This window comes from Theropithecus gelada, chromosome 15 (genome assembly GCF_003255815.1).
Source record: "Theropithecus gelada isolate Dixy chromosome 15, Tgel_1.0, whole genome shotgun sequence".
Classification (NCBI taxonomy): Eukaryota; Metazoa; Chordata; class Mammalia; order Primates; family Cercopithecidae; genus Theropithecus; species Theropithecus gelada.
This window is the reverse complement of record NC_037683.1, coordinates 65384784-65403364: the sequence shown is the minus strand read 5'-3', so window position 1 is coordinate 65403364 and position 18581 is coordinate 65384784. Positions and strand designations below refer to the sequence as shown.

General features: G+C 44.2%; 1 protein-coding gene across 1 annotated transcript in view; it reads right to left on the bottom strand.

Moving 5' to 3' along the window:
• The window catches only part of C15H9orf92 (chromosome 15 C9orf92 homolog), a 48898-nt gene extending 34199 nt beyond the window's left edge, over window positions 1-14699 (bottom strand). The window contains exon 1 of the mRNA XM_025360295.1: window positions 14632-14699. Within this exon, the coding sequence (XP_025216080.1) occupies window positions 14632-14693 (62 nt within the window). The 5' untranslated portion in view covers window positions 14694-14699. The remainder of the gene's footprint in view (window positions 1-14631) is intronic.
• Window positions 14700-18581: the final 3882 nt, after the last annotated feature.

Genomic DNA, 18581 nt, shown 5'->3' with positions numbered 1-18581 from the left:
AATTAAAAGCTCTCTTCCACAGGCTCCCTTGCAGCTGGGGGTTGGCTATGTGACTTAGTTCTAGCCAATGAGATGTCGGCAGAAGTCCCTGAGGAGGTAGTCTCTGTGTCTTCCACCTTTTTCATCCTTTTTGCCCCATCGTGGTTGCAATACTTCATGTGATCTTCTTGCAACCATGGGGATGAAGCAGGAAGAGAGAGGGAAGTTTGGCCTGTAGTGATGGAATAGAGCTGCCACATAAGCCCTGGAGAGACGAATCAACAATTTGCGTAGGTGTGGCTGTGAGTATGAATGTGTGTCTATCATAAACATCTTTACTTCTTTAAGCCACTGTAGTATGGCTTTCTGTTACAGCCAAAGGCATTCTTAACTGATATAAATTTCATGTCAATGACATTTGAAATTCCACATTACTCCTTTGAATGAAGTGCTGAAGGTTTGTATTAAAATACAAATGCTTTTTGGAAGGGGAACATTTTAAGTTATAATAAGCCATTGATATCCTAAATTCAAGAGCATTTATCAAGATAGCTATCGGGTCCAATGGCAGGAACCTAGAGGAATAGGAGACATGGACTTGGGTGTGAGGGAGGTTCCTTTAGCAAGGTTCTGATGTAAAGGAGCTTCTTTACTGAGTCACAGTACAGATGGAGTCCTGAGGTCTGGGTCAGGGGTGCTGGGCGAGGTGGACAGAGCTTATGGAGAGATGGAGAAAGGCTGGAAAGAATAAGGAGAATGATATGGTTTGGCTGAGTCCCCACCCAAATCTCATCTTGAATTGTAACTCCCACAATTCCCCCATGTCATGGGAGGAACCTGGTGGGAAGTAATTGAATCTTTGGGGCGTATCTTTCCCATGTTGTTCTTATGATAGTGAGTAAGTCTCACGAGATCTGATGGTTTTAAAAACGGGAGTCTCCCTGCACAAGCTCTCTTTTTGCCTGCTGCCATCCATGTAAGATGTGACTTGATCCCTTTTGCCTTCTGCCACGGTTGTGAGGCCTCCCCAGCCATGTGGAACTGTAAGTCCATTAAACTTCTTTCTTTTGTAAATTGCACAGTCTTGGGTATATCTTTATCAGCAGCGTGAAAATGGACTAATACAGAGAATGCCAAATTATTCCTTGGATTTGTCTCCTGTGGAGGAAGCTTCAATGCTGAATGGCACCTGTAGGCTCTCAGAGTGGCTCTCAGACATTTAAAAGGGAGACAGGAAATTTTGTAGGATTTATCCTGGGAGTTTAGAATTTAGTTTGAAGATACCTCCAATTGTGCTTTCTCCTGCTTAGGTGTGTGCTCCCTCCCGTACAGCCACTTCTTATCTTACCCCTTCCTCCAGAGGCTGTTCAAAGCCCAGAGCCTGCACTGTCTCTTTTCTACCCCCTGGAACCCACCACAGTGTGTCTGTGCTGGCTTCCCAGCTCTTCCCTCCCAGTGCAAGTATGTACTGCCTCAACCCTTTTGGTCCAGGCGTCCCCTGAGCCTGGTGTCTCCTGCAGCACCAAATGCCTCATGGCCCTTTCTTTCTTTAACCACATTGAGTACTCACAGCCTGGCACCATTCTAAACTGTATCTATGAACCAGCTCCTTCCATCCTGGCCCTCGGCTCACCCCATCCCAACCAGGGCCCAGGGCCCTCAGTGTTGCCCTGACAGAACAGGGGCCCCTGTCAGCTGTGTAATAACCCTAAGCCTGTTCATCCTCCTTCCTCCTCCTCCCTGCAACCCTCACTTGAAGTAACCTCCTGGCTTCTCCTGCCAACAAGTGCCATGCCCTGTGCTATTTTTGCTGTTTAAAGAGGGACCAGTCCCTATAACATTTTTTTATGAAGGAAATGACTGCATCATGAGGCTCAGGGTCAGAGGCAAAAAACAAGGACCCTGGAGAAAGGGCATTCTGAAGAGGTCCCACGCAAGCCAGTCTCACACAGCACAGGCAGGAAGCTCCCATCCCTGAATACCCAAAAGGCCCTGATAAACTCACCCAGGGGCGGGGAGCAGAGGCGTTCTTGAGGGGCAGAGTTAAATGCATGGATTTAGCCATCAGACGGACCTGATTTATGTCCCCACTCTGCTACCACATAGCTGTGTGACCTGGAGCAAGCCACTTAGCATCTCTTAGCCTCAGTTACCTCATCTGTGAATAGGAAGTATAGTTTTAATAGCTCATCTCTCCCAGGCTTCTATGAGAATGCAGTGAGATAAGCCACTAAAAGTAGTATCAGTCAGTGTCCTGTCAGGAAACAGAAACCACCCTGGGTATTTCAACAAAGGAAGTTTAATACAAGTGACTGGGTATGAATGTTTTGGAAGGGCTGTTGGAGCAAAACCAGGAAGGCAGCGTTGTTTAGAGATAGGTACCTACAGGAAGACCCTGCCCTCTGGGACAGAAGCCCATAGGGAGGTGGGGTTGCCCATAGATCACAAGCTGTGCCCCATGGGGCTGCTATGGTGCCTCCGCTTCCTCTACTATTGTTACCTTGGCTGCCATGATGAGAAAGCAAGGACCTGGGCCTTTGTGGTCACTGCAGGGGCCCAGGAGCTCAACAAACCCCAGGGCATTGTCACTCACCGGCTATGTTAGGGGCCCCATGGTCACCTGCTGCTGTTTGCTGCTGCAGCCACCAGCACAAGACACTGGATTAGTTAAAAATATCAAAATAATGACTTTTTGCTCCCATTTGCCAGTATTCTGTGAGTGCTTCCTATTGACAGAATGGAACTGAACCTGGCAAGGACGTCTGGGAGATACAGTTTTCAGGCTTCCAAGCCCTGGATACAGAACAGGAAATCACTAACACAAACAACACAACTCCTGGCAAATAGTAAGTGCTTGATTATTTTAACCCTCATCATCATCATTGTTGTTATTTGCAGCATACCTTGTTTTTTTTCTCTTCCTGCAACTGACAAGTAGTGGGATCTCGATCAAATTATTTCACCTCTTCACGCTTTCATTTCTTTATCTTTAAAGAGAATGGATGAGTGCCGGGGCCACATGCAACAAATACTTTTCTTCTTTCCCTCATTTATCCAATCAACAAACATTGCTAAGTACCCTGTATCAGCCAGGCATGGAGCAGGCAACCATGGATATAAGATCAGCAAGATCAGGTTTGTGCTAAAGGTCGCTGTCTCTAGTGAAATGAAAAAATGTGCTTCTTAGCCATCTTGAATTCACCCTGCTAGTTAGAAGCAAAACAAATGGACTCCCAGTCCAGTGCTCTTTCCTGTATATTTTATTACCTCTCTAATTGTTCTAGCAAAGCCCATGGTCAGGGAACATTTCTTCTTCTGTTTCTGGGTGTGCACATAACCAATAGTCCCTTTCTCCAATAAGTTCCATTACCCACTGCCCTTCATCCACCCACCCCCGCCCTGCCATCACCTGGGCCCCCATATCAACTTGTCAATGATGTAGCAGGGAGATGAGCTGCAGAGTGGGTCAGCAGCCTGGGGCCCTGGTCAGCACCTGCAGAGCAATCAGGGTAATAAGGAATGTAAAAATATGAATGCTCTGGGTCTCCATGATTTCCCTGTTTGCCCAATCCGTCACTCTGCTACCCATGGATTTCCCACTATTACTCATGACCCTAATGTGGAGTGGGAGACCCTGTGTATTCCATCTCTCATTCCTGCGCGCTCCGAATGCATTTCAAATATTGCCGTGGAAACGTCAATTCCCCAAGCCAAGAAGACCCCCGTTTCCCAGAAGCTACTTCTACAAACTCTAGAATATAGATGAGCCTGGCCCAATCACGCGCTGCATCTGGGCCCAGCGGATTTGCAGCACACCTGCATTGGAGGTAAATCGATTGGCGCTTCTTAATCCCTGCTACTACCAGGCAGGTTCTCTCCTACTCATTGAAGCTTAGTAGCAACATGCCCTTCACAGTAAAGAGAATTTTTTGTCCTCTCACTTGGGACTAAAGGTCAAAGTTTAAATCTATATTTAATGCCATTTTCTGAAAACTGGATTTGTGATTCCCTTTATGTTGGTATTACATATCTTAAGGGATTTCAGGGGGAGAAAGCTGGGAAGCCCAGTTTCTGAGAATGACCTTTACTTTAAATGTGTAAATAGGATGGAGCTTGTGTTTCTGGTTTTTAAACTTTCTAATTGTGCTTCCAAAGACAGCTCTGGAAAGCATGGACTGTGGTGAGTGGTTATACAGAAGCCACTTTGAAAAGGAAAGACTTTGATTTTTGTCTTATACACATGAAAGGCCGGAGGCCATAAGGGCTCATGCTCTTTTGGCCTGCTAGGGACAGTTTCTTTTGAAGCTTTGTACCTCCAGCTACAGTGATCCCACATTAGAATATGCAAATAGTACGGCCTTTAAGTGTCTCGGAAAAGGGAAAGTTCAAATTTACTTAATGCTATTTTTCCTCTGAATTTTATAAAACATTATTGAAGTGGCATCAGAATATCATTCAGAATGTCAGTTTTAGAATATTTCAAATATTTACCTAAAGGTTTTTTAACAGCAGCTTTTACAGTCTGAATGTGGCACTAAAAGCAGATATAAAATCGACTTTTTTTGTACTTCATAAGCTCACACTTGCATATTTAGAAGGTAGGGATAAGGGTCTCTCAGTTTGCCAAGTATCTCCAGCCAGGATTAATGGATGGATGGCTAGATAGACAGATAGGATAGATTAGATAAAGAGAGATGAATAACTGTAATAATAAATATGCCATGATAAACTTATTTTTTAAAAAACAGATCGACCCTCATATTATTATCACATAATCCCCAGCTCTCAGACTCCTAAAATTTGGCATCTGTTATTTTGAAACAAGATATGATTTGTCCTACCTGGCTATACGGAAAAGAAGGGTGACTATAAAATTATATTTTTGTATTACTTAACACCATCGTAAAATCTGGCTCTGGGAAATTTGCTCTCTGAGTCCTACCAGATTCTTCTGCCCTCACACCTCCCTGCCACTCCCACAGCAAAGGTACGGCCCCCTCCGCTGCCAGCCACTGTCTGGATGCTAACTCTGCACATTGATGAGAACTGTGAGGACATCACAGCCCAGGCTCAATTCAAAAGTGACAGGACCAGGTCACAATCCCCAGCCTTTCTGACCCAAAACCCACATCCTCCCTCTTTATGCCACTCGGGTGCAAAGTGAAGCTCACTGGGCCTTCAACTTGGAAAAAAAAATGTCTTCTTTACAGAGCGAGCCATTTCTTGTAGCATTTAATTTTTTTACCCTCATTCACCCATGTATATCAGATGCCTCCTCCATCAGAAAGCAAACTCCCAGAAACAGGTTGTGGTAGATTTGGGCTGGTGTTTGCAGCCACTCTAATGACCAGATTAGGTCTCTGTGTGCTAAGCACTGAGCTGGCCAGATGGACCAAAGCTGTACATGCCTGGGGCACATCTGTTCACAGTTTATAGCCACAGTGAACTTCAGTTTTTAGAGAGACATCTAAGTACCCTCTTTATGACTGCCCCAAGCTTTCCTCTGCCTCCTGTGGTCATACAGGCCTTAACTGCCACCCTCCCACCTGCAACTTCCGGCCCCCAAACACCCCCTAGGGAGGAATATAGCCCTTCTCCTGCCTGTGTCCCTCCATTGATTTCCTGGTTGGTGTTTGTTTCCTCATTCTTGCAAACTGGGCTCCTCCCACTGTCTTCCCACCTTTGTTACCTTGCCCCCGAATAGCTGTCACTGAAACCACTGTTGACCCTAGACTTTCCAGAATGCCTCCCCTCCTCCCCCTGCATCCTTTATTTAATGGTGGCTGCCTTAGGCGAAGCTGATTAATCTCACCTCCTCCACGGCCACGCTTTCTTCCCTGGGGCTCTGTACTACCTCTGCACTTTGTTTCCAGATGACCTCCTCTATTCCATCACTTTTAACTGTAGCAGACTCAGGGAATGTCTTACACACACACACACACACACAAGGAACTTGAACATACTCTCTTCCCTCTATTCACCACCGTGTCTCTCCCAGCTCCTCCTTCTTTTAAGGAAAGTTGCCACCATGTCAAACTACAATCAAGTTTTACTGTCTTTGCCTGAGGCCATTTTCTTCCTCATTCTCAACTCCTCATCTTCAAGCCTAAGGTACTCATATGATTTATCATATTGAGACTCTCTTTTCCTTAGGATCTCCAGGAATCTTCCACTTCATTCTCAGCAAAAATGTCTTAATTCAGGGCCCTGTCTCTTACACCTCAGCGAATGTAATGTTTGACTTTTCATGATGTAGCCCAAGACAAAAAACAAGACGGTCACATTTAAGGCAACCTTGAGGGGCTCATGTAGTAGTACAACACATTAGAAGCACCTTGTTCATTGTGGATATTTAATAAATTTTGAAACAGGGAGGAAATAGTTAAGAATGTGGTCCCTGGAGTCAGGCAGACCAGGGTTCAAATTCTGCCTACATCCCTTACCATCTCTGAGACCCCAGGGAAGTGACTGAATCCCTCTGAGCCTCACTTCCTCTTCCATAAAAGATAAAATCAGAGTCGTTCTTTCCTGGGCTTGTTGTGAAGATTAAGTGAAATAATGTGTGTGAAGGCTTAGCCCCAAGTCTGGTACAAAATATTAGTTGAAAAATATTATCTTTTATTAAATATTAGGTTGATGCAAAAGTAATAACAGTTTTTGGCATTACTTTTAATGGCAAAAAGTGCAATTACTTTTGCACCAACCTAATAGCATTCAATAGACAAAGAACAAACCCTTTGGTTTAGGGCCGTAGCCTCTTACAGCTTACTTTTGAGTCTAATTTTTGTTTTTTAAAATCTCTGCTTATTTCTAGGCTTAATTGACCAAAAATGATTACCATTGCCTCCTAGGCCAATTTCTAGTTTCTTGCTTCTGCCATACATTTTGGGTCTGAAGTTCAACAGGAATCAGGCCGTCTCCCCGCTTTTTCTACCACTCTCAGAATTCACCTCTTCACTCTCTATGACTTTCCACTGTCTGAGAGCTTGGAGGTAGCTAGGGGTCACATTGGAGGACAAGCCTATGGCTTGGAAAGCATTCTCTTTGACTCACTTTACCCCCCACCCAGCTGTATGCATTGTATAGATTTTTAAGCCAAACACATGAAGGGCATGAAATTCTTCCACGGAAGTCTCACCACCAGTTCAACTCTTGTAATTAATTGGCCAGTAAATTCAATCAAAGAAACAGGGAATTCAGTTCAGTCATAGGTTTAGATTTTGCTCCCCGCTTTTTTTTGGTTAGTTGTGGCTGAGCCACCACTGCAATTGAGACAAAAGAGTTGGATCTGGATTACATCAGCCGCCTTTAAGCACTTTCAAGGAACTTGCCTTGGCTCCGGAGGGCTAAGAAGTAGGCATTTCACTACCTTTTCAGCAAATGGTGATTTTCCTTGTCAGCCCCATAAAGTGAAAGTTCTAGCTGTTTCTAGGAGAAAAAAGAAAAAAAGAAAAAAGGAGCTCAGTTTCACTGTCAAGGCCAAGAACTGGAAGCCAGAACACTTAGAGCTCTTGGTTCTGTTGCATGATTAATTCTCCAAGAAAGCACTTAATTTTCTCTCCCTCATCTTCTGCATCTGTAAAATAGGAGTAAGCAATACCCTAGAGTGGCCAGAGATCAATGGGCAGGGACAGGCATTAATGAGGCAGCATATGAAATATTCAGTGAGATTCTTGGATAAGGAGTTACCAATGATTACATGCTTGCTTACCAACTTCCAGATTTAGCAAATCTGTCATGTTAGTGCATACTAAAAATTAAAGGATAGCAAGAGGTACAAATTTAATTTGTAAAAACTCTTCAATTACTGGTTTGGAAATGCCCCTTGGAGATACAGGCTTCATTCTGGCTTGCTTTTCGAACTCAGTCACTAACCACGGGGTGTGAGGGTCCCGCTCCTGCAGTCTTCAGGGCCACTGGCTCCACTCTCCACCCCCAGCTTTGTGCTATAGCTTCCAATCTGATTTCACAATAAAAGGTCACATAGCTGCCTTTGGCTGCCAAGTTTCAAATATGCCCTGATGTTAACCCTTTAGAGGCTACAGAGCAGTGGCATTTTTCTCAGTGCTGTTCCAGTATTCACATAATGGGTCATCTAAGTCCCAAGAATATGCCTCCCCTCCACTCTCCACATAGGACTCCATAAAGCCATTTCATTGAATGAAAATGTAAGATGCCTAAATGTGAGATGAGAATGTAAGATTTCCTACATTGATTTTTTTGTGAAGAAAGTTGTGTTGTAATATTCCACCCTCAGAGTGTCTTAACCAGTGAGCATCTTGTAGACAGCCCTTCCCAGACATCCTGCAACACCTCACCCATCCCCTCCAAAGTCTCTGGGGACTGAAGAAGGCTAGAGCCACCAGCTTTCCTCGGAGAGGGGACCTGGGCCTTGGGCTTCCTGAACCTCATTCCGACTCTCCTTCATGTTCTTCTTTATCCTGCTGCTTGAAAAAGCCAACTTGGAGCATACATGGACAAGCTCCAGAAAGCAGTGTGCTCTCATCAGTGAGCCCATCTAGTGAGGAAGCCAGACGGAGTCAGGCCTCTGGACCCCCGTGGTGGAACCAGGCCAGCAGTCAGCTTAGAATGTCTAAGGAAGGAGACTCCAGCAGCCAATCTAACCTCACAACCCCACAACTCCTCCCTGCCATGAATCACTCTTTCCTTGCTGGTCCACAGAGCTTTGGTGCAGCCCTTCAGAGACCCGGGTGCATTGCTGACGTGCCTGTCTAGCCCACTCCCCTCTGAGGCCTCATGGGCAGTGTTATGATTTTCTCTGTGCTCCTCTGTGCCTAGCACCGTGCCTGACACTTGAGAAGCCCTAACTGTCAGATGAATCAACAAAGATAAAATATCAGCTGACAATTAACCTACTTCAAAGGATGAACAACTCTGTTTCTGGAAACTGTATTGAAGTGATTGGTTCACAGATTAAATTGCTGAAGTTCTTACTGGACAAGTGAGTGAGTGACTTTTTTGGCACACTTCATAGTAAGTGACACATCTTTGACCAGTCACCAGAAATGTGAGTTTATCCACCAAGCATTTATTGAGACCCGCATACGTGCCCAGGACTGTTCCAGTACAGTGGGGGAGGGTAGCAGGGAAAGGGAAATAGAACAGAATTGTGAGTGCTGGGTCCTGTCCTCCAGCATCTTCATCCTAATGAGGAGGAACAGATCCAGAAAGCCTGTGGCAGAACACTGGGGACACTCCAAGCTGGCCCCTCAACCCTGGACAAACTTGCTGAGATGTAGACACGGCTCAGCCAGCCAGATTTGTTCCGGGCAGAGTGTCTCGGGACCACATCATGTCACAATGCAGTATGGTCACATCATTAAAACATCCAGACATGCCTTCAACCATTATGTAGCCAAACCAGTGTCTGTGGGGAGATGAGTGGTTTCAGTGAAATCACAAGTCTGAGAGCAGAAATGGCAAATGAAGAACTTCACTGAGCAAAACTCCTGGAAAAGCGAGGGGGCCGTGCCAGCCTCTTCCTTCAGAGCCCAGAGCTGTTACCACTTCCTCCCACCTGCCTAGGTTTCCTAACTTCTCTTGAGAGGTGGGTGTGGCTAACACATTAAAAAAAAAAAAAAAAAACTTGGCACCTATCCAACCCCCCTTTTCTTCACCTCTGTCTGCTATAGCAGCTGGAAAATCTAAATATGGTATTTCCCAGCCTTCCTAGTGATCTCCTGGCCAACGAGACAGAAGCACAAGTCAGCTGGAGGCTTCTTAGAGAGTTTCAGCTCTCCTGACACCACCCCTACCCAAGCCCCTTTTCTGTCTTGAACACAGACATGACCGCTCAAGGTGAGGAAGCCTCTTGTGAACATGAGAGAAAGGTTAAAATCAGCACAGAGACATTGGTCCTGACACCAAGGAGGCCAAAGCAGCCTTCAGATGTCTTGTTACGTCAGAAAATACAATTCTGTTTAAGTCACTGTTACGTTTTCTGTTATATGCAGCTAAACATATTCCTAACGGGATTAGAGAGTTTAAAATTTCCTTTTCTTTATATGAGGAATGATCAATAAGATAGCAAAAGTGAATAACAAATAGGAAAGAGGAATATGGTAGCAGAGAAACTAGTATCCCTGGGACGTGCGATGACATTTATGGAACAGCCCATTGTGACTGGCTGTGGACACAAAGTGGGCCCTTTCCTGCCTCCCAGTTAACACAGCATAGAACCTTTTAAAATAAATAGTGTTTTTAACAATAAAACCTCAATTAGTCATCTAACGATCCTCTAACTAGAACTCTCAAGTCGTTGGACAAGCTCATGTTATTCATAACCAATATTTGGACTGATGCTTTAAAGTTTTAGAAAGCACTTTTATATACATCATCTAGTATCATCTCTGCCACCTTTATCAGCCCCTTAAATACAGATAGGCACAGGAGTGCCTGCCTGGCTTTGGAGAGGCAATCCTTGAATCTTCCAGAAAATTAACTTATTAGTCATCATATGTGAAATATATTCTGGTTTTATTTTTTTAAATACGCTTTTGTTAGGCAATACAGCGTAGTTGGTTCATAGGAACATTACTCATCAGAGCCACAAAGTGGAGACAACCCAAATGTCTATCAACTAACGAATGGATAAGCAAAATGTGGTATAACTATACAATGGGATATCATTTGACCATAAAAAGGATCGACATTCTGATACATACCACACCATGGCTGAGCCTTGAAAGCATCTTGCTAAGTGAAAAACAAGCCAGACACAACGACTATGTATTATATGATTCCATTTATGTGCAACATGGAATAGGCAAACTTGTAGAGACAGAAGGTAGATTAGTGGTTACGAGGAGGGGGAAGAGGGAATGGGGAGTAATGCTAATGGATCTCAAGCTTCTTTTGGGGTGATAAAAGTGTTCTAAAATTAGATAGTGGCGATGGTTGTACAACTTTGAACATACTAAAAATTGCTGAACTATACACTTTAAAGGGTTTTATGGTATGTAAATTATAACTCAATGAAGCTGATATCTTTATCATATCTCATGATGGTATAAAGCCATCTTCTTGGGTTTGAATCCCAACTCTGCCACATACTGACTGTGTGATTTTCCTTAACTTCTCTGAGCCTCAGTTTCCTCTTCTGTACAGTGGCTGTAGTAAGATACCTTATCTCATAGGACTGTTGGGAGGATTAATTAAAACATATAAATTTCTCAGAATTGTATCTTTCATACAGGGAACACTGTGAAAAAGTGTCTGCTATTACTATCATCATTATTCAAACCTGGGATTTTTATTTGACACAAAGACCATTCTTTGTACCCAGCTGTGGATAAATCTGTTTAGAATTATAGATGACTTTTTGGTGTGGAGTTTGTCCTTTCCTTGTCTATTTGCTATGGAAGTGGGTATCTATTTTGTGCTTGGTTGCTTGTAGGTACAAAGGTAGTAATTTGGAGCACAAATAAATACAACCCAGGTCTCACCAGCTGGTGATTATACACACACACACAACAAGCTATGATTTTGAACCCTGCATATCTCCAGAAAGGAGCTTGCACGAGTCTGCAGTTTGTTGTTGGAGCTTCGGTGGGCACCGCATTTCTTTCCTCTCCTGCATCTTCTTCCTTTCCTTCCTCTATGGCTCCCATAGAGCTGCCTAAAGGAGCCCCTGCTGCCCCAGGACAATGAGCGTCCCCAGAGCGCCATTTTCCACCCAGGCTGTCATTTGTGATGTGCCCAGAGCAGGCTGCGGATCCTTGCAGGGAAGAGGAGGATAGAAGCTTCCATGGCTACAGGATCACCTGGGCCCCAAAGCAGTGGATCCATGCCAGAATCTCACCTTCTCAGGAGAGCAGCTCTCCTGTGCTCCGGCTCTCATTCCTCTAGGCGTGGGTTCAAACCCTGTCTGCCAGACCAGACTCAAAATAGCTGTTCCTGCATGCTAGCCAATATCTCCCTTTTCCTTCTGCCTCTTTCCCAAAGAAAATGTTACCCATGCAGTTAAAGGAACAGTCACAAACAGGTGCAAATAAGGGGTGAAAAGTGGGCCTGTCTACACTAGCAACACCTGGGACCCAGCTTGGCCAGCCAAACTCTCTATCCCAATGTGGATAGAGAACTACCATCTTGACATTACACGGGAATGAGGTGTAACAGGGCAGTCTTTTAAAGGAGCAGGCATCACTGATCATTGAATAAATAGTTATTGATCACATACTATGGCCTGGCACTAGAGTGGTGCTAGGGATATCATTATGAATAAATGTAGAACTGCCTTATTCCTCATTTGCAATGAGGAGAAACAAAAGATGAATGTTGAACACAATTTTCTTTTCCATGGAAACATCAATGGTATGCTACCACATTTGGATCAACAAGACACTTTCCCAGCCTGGCCCCTCCGATTCCCTCCTAGGAGAACCAGAAAGATAAACATTCTTTTATATGAAGTTGACATGGTTTTATTTTCATGAACTAGGAGTGGCCTTAATAGACAACAGGCCCTGCTCTCCAGTCACTGCCAGAAAGAAGAGCTACAGACCTTTTATTCTGAAACCACATCCCCAAATCCTTAACTGACTCCAGGTTCACAGTCCTATGCAACCGTTACCTTTTGGCCTATAACATGGCTAAACATATTTGATGCTTCTCATCTAAAACTCCAGGATAGCACATTAAGCATCTAGTTGCCAGGTGGTCATGCTATACTATTCCTCTAGGATAATGAAAATTCTCCTAGGACAGGTTGTGGAACCCATCTAAGAAACAGAATAAAATATTTTGGGAAGAATTTTAGTAAGCATGATTGAAACAAACATGAAAAGATCTAATTAATCCTCTGTTAGCCAGAATATTCTCTACCTTTTAGAATTCTGGTTGATTGAAGTTTTCTTATGCCCTCAGGGTTTGTCATAACCCACTCAAAGTATTGCCCAGCAAGTCTTTATGGGGGCTACTCCAACGTTTGAGTGGTTCATACTTCCACTTCTGATATACACCCCAAAGAACTGAAGTGAGGACTGGAATGAATATACACAAGCAAATGAAAAAATGCTCAGATGCACTAATCATTAGGGAAATGCAAATCAAAACCACGATGAGACACCACCTCACATCCATTAGGATGGCTACTAACAACAACAAAAAAGCCAGCTGAAAATACCAAGTGTTGGTGAGGATGTAGAGACATTGGAACCCTTCTGCACAGTTAGTGGAAATGTAAAATGGTGCAAGTGCTATGGAAAACAGTATGGAGCCTCTCCAAAAAATCAGAAATAGAATTACTGTATGATCTGGAAATTCTACTTCTTGGTATATGCTCAAAACAATTGAAGGCAGAGTCTGGAGGAAATATTTATAGACCCATGTTCATAGTAGCATTATTCACAATGACCAAAAAGTGAAAGCAACACAAGTGTTCATAGATGGCTGAATGGATAAACAAAAGATGGTATGTACCTACAACAGAATACTATGCAGGCTTAAAAAAGAATGGAATTCTGGTACATGCTACAACATGGATGAACCTTGAAGACGTTATATGAAGTGAAATAAGTCAGGCACAAAGAGAACAATATAGTGTGATTTCACTTATATGAGGTACCTGGAGTAGTTAAATTCATAGAAACAGAACGTAGAATAGAGGTTACCAGGGGCTGGAAGGATTGCAGTGACCAGAGCCTGGAAGGAGTTGTTGTTGAATGAGTAGCGTTTCAGTATGGAAAGATGGAAAAGGTCTAGAGATGGATGTGGTGATGGTTGCCCAATGATGTGAATGTACTTAATGCCATTGAATTGTCCACCTAAAAATGCTAAATTTGTTATTTATATTTTACCACAGTAAAAAGAAAATTAAATAGAAAAGGAATAGGTGTACTTAGAATGCCTCTTGCATGGATATGAGGAATGATCACAGTAAACTCTTCTCTCCACAGCCTTAAGGTCTTTCCTTTTCCTGGTTGTTTATGCCTCAGAGGATGCTCAGCCCCATGGTCTCTATTCTTATCATCCAATAAGGAGTGTCTAAGTGGCACTGCTGCATCCACATGTAATTTACAAAAATAACATTTCATCCTTGCTATTGGTACTGTCTGTGGCTGCCTGCTGAATGGGAATCATTTCACAAGGTTCCAGCTGGCCTTCCTCAAAAGATAAAATCCTGTAAAGGATGATTTCTGGGATCTACTAAGAAGAGCATAATGAAGGTTGTAGAACCAACCAACTTAAAAAGGTGGTGGCAGGGGGTAGATATTGCCAACTTGCAGAAATTCCCTCTGCCCCCTTTACACCAAAGGAGCCATATCTTCATCTTGTAATAAATGCAAACTTGGAAAGGCTCACAAGCCCGCCTGCCTCTTCAGCTAATGACAGCTTCCATTATGGGGCCTAATCCTGCATTCCTGACACTCCCCTTATCCCTGCATAACTTCCAGGGGAGTCAAAGGGCCCTCTGCCCTGGCCCTGGTGAGGGAGACATTAGTTATGCAGGAGCAGTGCCTGGGGCGTGCTGGCAAATTTAAGGGTCTGTTCATATAACTGCACACACTTGGAAGCCTTAAATCCTCATACTTTGACTCTTCACCTTATACTGAAATAAAAAGCCACAGTAACTCCATTAAAAAGTATAAAATTCCTCTACAGGAAATGAATACTAGTTTGCTTCCAACTTACATTGGTTTTAGGTTTCTTCTTCCCACCCCCTTTTTACTTTTAATGTTGGTGTTCAATTCCATGGAAAATATTTTCTATGAGGAAAAAAAAACAACAAACACAAGCACCATGCAGGGTCTTTGCATTTTATTTACTAAACTAGGCAAAACGTCTTTGATTTGCTGCCTCTTACTCCCTGGTAAATCAGTGGGAATTCCTCACACATACAAAGTTGGCTTAAGTCACCCTATGGGGACACCTAATGACCTCTGGCTTATTGAGAAGTAGCCTTGTTTTATATACTAATCATCCACCCAGCTGTATTAGTAACGAGACTATAACTCATTTTCATCCTAGGCACACACTGTGCATTATCAGTCTCCTAATTAATCCCAGACAATTCAGGGGGCACGTATTCTTAGTTCTGATTTTCCTCATTGCTCCTCAAGCCAGAGAATCAGAGAGTCGGCAAACAGAGGGTCGTGCTCTGTGTCCCAGAGGCATGCCCCTATGTCCCAGCCCAGAGCCCACTTCCCCCCAACACACTCCCTCTGGACTGGGGAAGCCCTGGGAAGCAGCACACCTCTGCTGCTCTCTGAGGCAGTGGGGCTTCCTCGGGGGAGAAGGAACCTGGGGTCAGCAGACATCCTGCAAGCCCGCTTAATGGACACAGTCAACAGCAGCTTCCCCAGAGGCGGAAAATAAATTCAAAGCATTGGTAGACAGCAAGCAGGCTGGACTCCGTGCTCTGGGCGGCTGAGACTCCCACACATTTGCCTCAAGCCCTCATTGCATTCACCTTTGTCTCCTGGGATACAGGGGAGTGGCTCCAGCCTCCCCTCCCCACCTCTCTGAAGAGACAAAAACAGGTAACACATTGCTAGGCATCAGTTCCAAAACACTGAGCTGGTATTAGCTCCTTTTCAAAAAGGAAGACACAAGCAGTTGTACATTTTCAATCATTTAACTGCTTATTTTTAATGTCCCCAGTTAAAAGGGAAAAGCGGCACCTACAGTAGCCAAGCTCTCAGCTTGAATGCGTGATCTCATTTATCTTCACGCAACCCCGTGAGGTAAGTACCATGAGCCCTCTGTTACAGATGAGGAAACTTAGAAGCTAGGTATCTTGCCCGATATCACACAACTGGCGGGTAGATGAGCTAGGCTTTCAATCAGGGCCTGCCTGAGCACAAAGCCCATCTCATCCTGTACAACTCCATTTCAGGCTCTATGCCAGAGAAGAATCTGAGGGTTCATGTGCTTGAAAACATGTTCATCTATGAGTGTCTAGTATTGCTAAATGGAGTATAATTGCTTCTGCTTTATTTCTTTGTAAAAATCACCATAAATCATCCCCCGGCTTCCCTTTCTCCCCAGGTTCTGAAATCTGGCAACGTGAGTATTAAACCATGAGCACTGGCATCTATAAACACCTTCAAAAGAGGACCAGTTCTTTTCACTACCGGGGCCCTCCAATGCTGGGAAACCTTCCCTTGTTGGGTTTAAAGGAGCACTAGGTTTAGGGTCAGGAGCTCTGTGTTCAATTTCTAACCTCTCCAAGCCTTGGTTTTCTTTTTTTTTTTTTTTTAAATACTTTAAGTTCTAGGGTACATGTACACAACATGCAGGTTTGTCACATATGTATACATGTGCCATGTTGGTGTGCTGCACCCATTAACTCGTCATTTACATTAGATATATCTCCTAATGCTATCCCTCCCCCTTCCCCCCTCCTCCTACCCCACATCAGGCCCCAGTGTGTGATGTTCCCCTTCCTGTGTCCAAGTCATCTCATTATTCAATTCCCACCTATGAGTGAGAACATGTGGTGTTTGTTTTTCTGTTCTTGCGATAGTTTGCTGAGAATGATGGTTCCAGCTGCATCCATGTCCCTACAAAAGACATTAATTCATCCTTTTTTATGGCTGCATAGTATTCTATGGTGTATATGTGCCACATTTTCTTAATCCAATCTGTCATTGATGGACATTTGGGTTGGTTCCAAGTCTTTTCCTCATCTTTATAATGGAGATCGTAATACGTATATTGCTGCTGTCTTTGCAGGATGGTTGTGAAACAATAGTCCTCAGCCTCCTTTCTCAGCTTCTATTCTAATCAGTCAGTATGTTTTGGAAGGCCTCAGTAAAGCAGTCTTGAGCATCTCTCTTCTTATTCCATCTCCCTAGGCAATTCTTGTCCACCCCAATAGTGAGGATGTCAGCACTCCACCCAGCTGCCCTGGGATCTCTTTTTAGGGTTTCTGTGCCCCACCCCTCACCAGCTGTGGTGTGCTTTCAGCTGCACCTGCAGCCGTTGGAGGAGGAAGAGGTGGAGGAAGATTGCCCTCAGGGATTGCCCAGGAGTTTGCACAGCCCCTCCCAGTGAGGTTCCTTTGCAATAGTTGGGGAAGCTGTGACTTACTCACCAGAGCCCCTGAGAGATCAGGCTAAAGCCTGTCCTCTGCAGGGATCACCCCTTGATAATACCTTACCCTGAGGTAACCCCATTCTCAGCTTCTTCCCTCCCCTGCTCCACTCCCTACTCCCTGACCAGTCTCCCAGGGGAACACAGCCTTAATAAGTAACTTGTACATGACCCCTCATCTCAGGGTGTTTCTAAGGACCTCCTCCAAAAAAAATAATGGTTTCTGTTGCACCTATTCCAGGCTTCTCTGAGCTCCAGATCCAAGAATTGAAATTGTTCCTTGACATCTTTCATATTTCTCAATGGCAGCCTCAAGGTCAAACACCCAAAACAGAACTTGTGATCTTTTCATGTCCCCAGTGCCTTCCAGTGTTCCCCAGCTCAGTGACCCCTCCTTCTGTCCCCTCTCATCCATCTTTCAAGGTAGAATGCTAAGAATCTCTCAAGGCTTTCTCACCTTTCAAGCTACCTTCCTCCTCCCCAATTCCATACAAACCATCTGCAAGCTCCTATCATTTTCATCCCCTAAATGTACCTAAAATCTGTAAAATTCCCTCCATCAACTTCTACCACCACCCTGTCCAAGCCACCATCAACTCTTCTCAAGATACTCATAATTCCCTCTAATAGGTTTGCATACCTCTCTTTCAGTTTCCAGTATTAGTGATCTTTCCCATCTAATCATACCACTTCCCTACACAAAGCTCTTCGGGAGATTTTTATTGTTCCTAAGCTAAGCAGAAGACTCGTGGCGAGGCCCACTAGGCCGTGCATGGCGCCAGCCTCACCTTTCTTTGCACTCCAGCCCCGAGTACTTGCCTCCTTCAGTTCTTTTGACCAGAATGCTTTCCCTCTCCTCTTCCTTTTCATTCTTCCCAGCCCTCCACTCAGCTCAAGCATCGCCTCCTCATCTCCCTGCCTAAGATGAATTCCCTATTTAAGATTCCTATAACACCACGTACACCTTCTTCTTAAGATCTGCCACTGTTGCAAGGAGTTGCAGTCAAATGATTACCAACATGCATCTGTGTGGTCACGTGGCTCAGCAACCCAGGTACAAGTGCTTTGAGAACAAGGGCTACATGAGTGGTTTTTTTGGCCACTTTATCCTCAGTAGCACCTAGCAGGCGCTCAGTGAACTGCATCATGACTAAGAAACTGCAGCACCACATGGAGAGGATTTTAGGAGGGGTGTTTCCCTCAATACAAGCAGGGGCAGTGTCTCTTGTCACTGAGCTATTGCTGTTGCTGTTCTGCTTCAGGCTGGTGTGACCCAGAGAATCAGAGGATTACGCTATCAAATGATGAGTTATTCTCTCTGAAGACAGAAAGACATGAAACACATTGTAGGCATCAGTTCCAAAACATTGAGCCGGTATTAGCTCCTTTTAAAAAAGGAAGACACAAACAATTGCACATTTTCAACCATCTAACTGCTTATTTTTCAATGACCCCAGTTAAAAGGGGAAAGGGGCAATTGTGGAGCGCCTACAACAGCCAAGCTCTCAGCCCTGAATGCATGATCTCATTTTATCATCACAGCAACT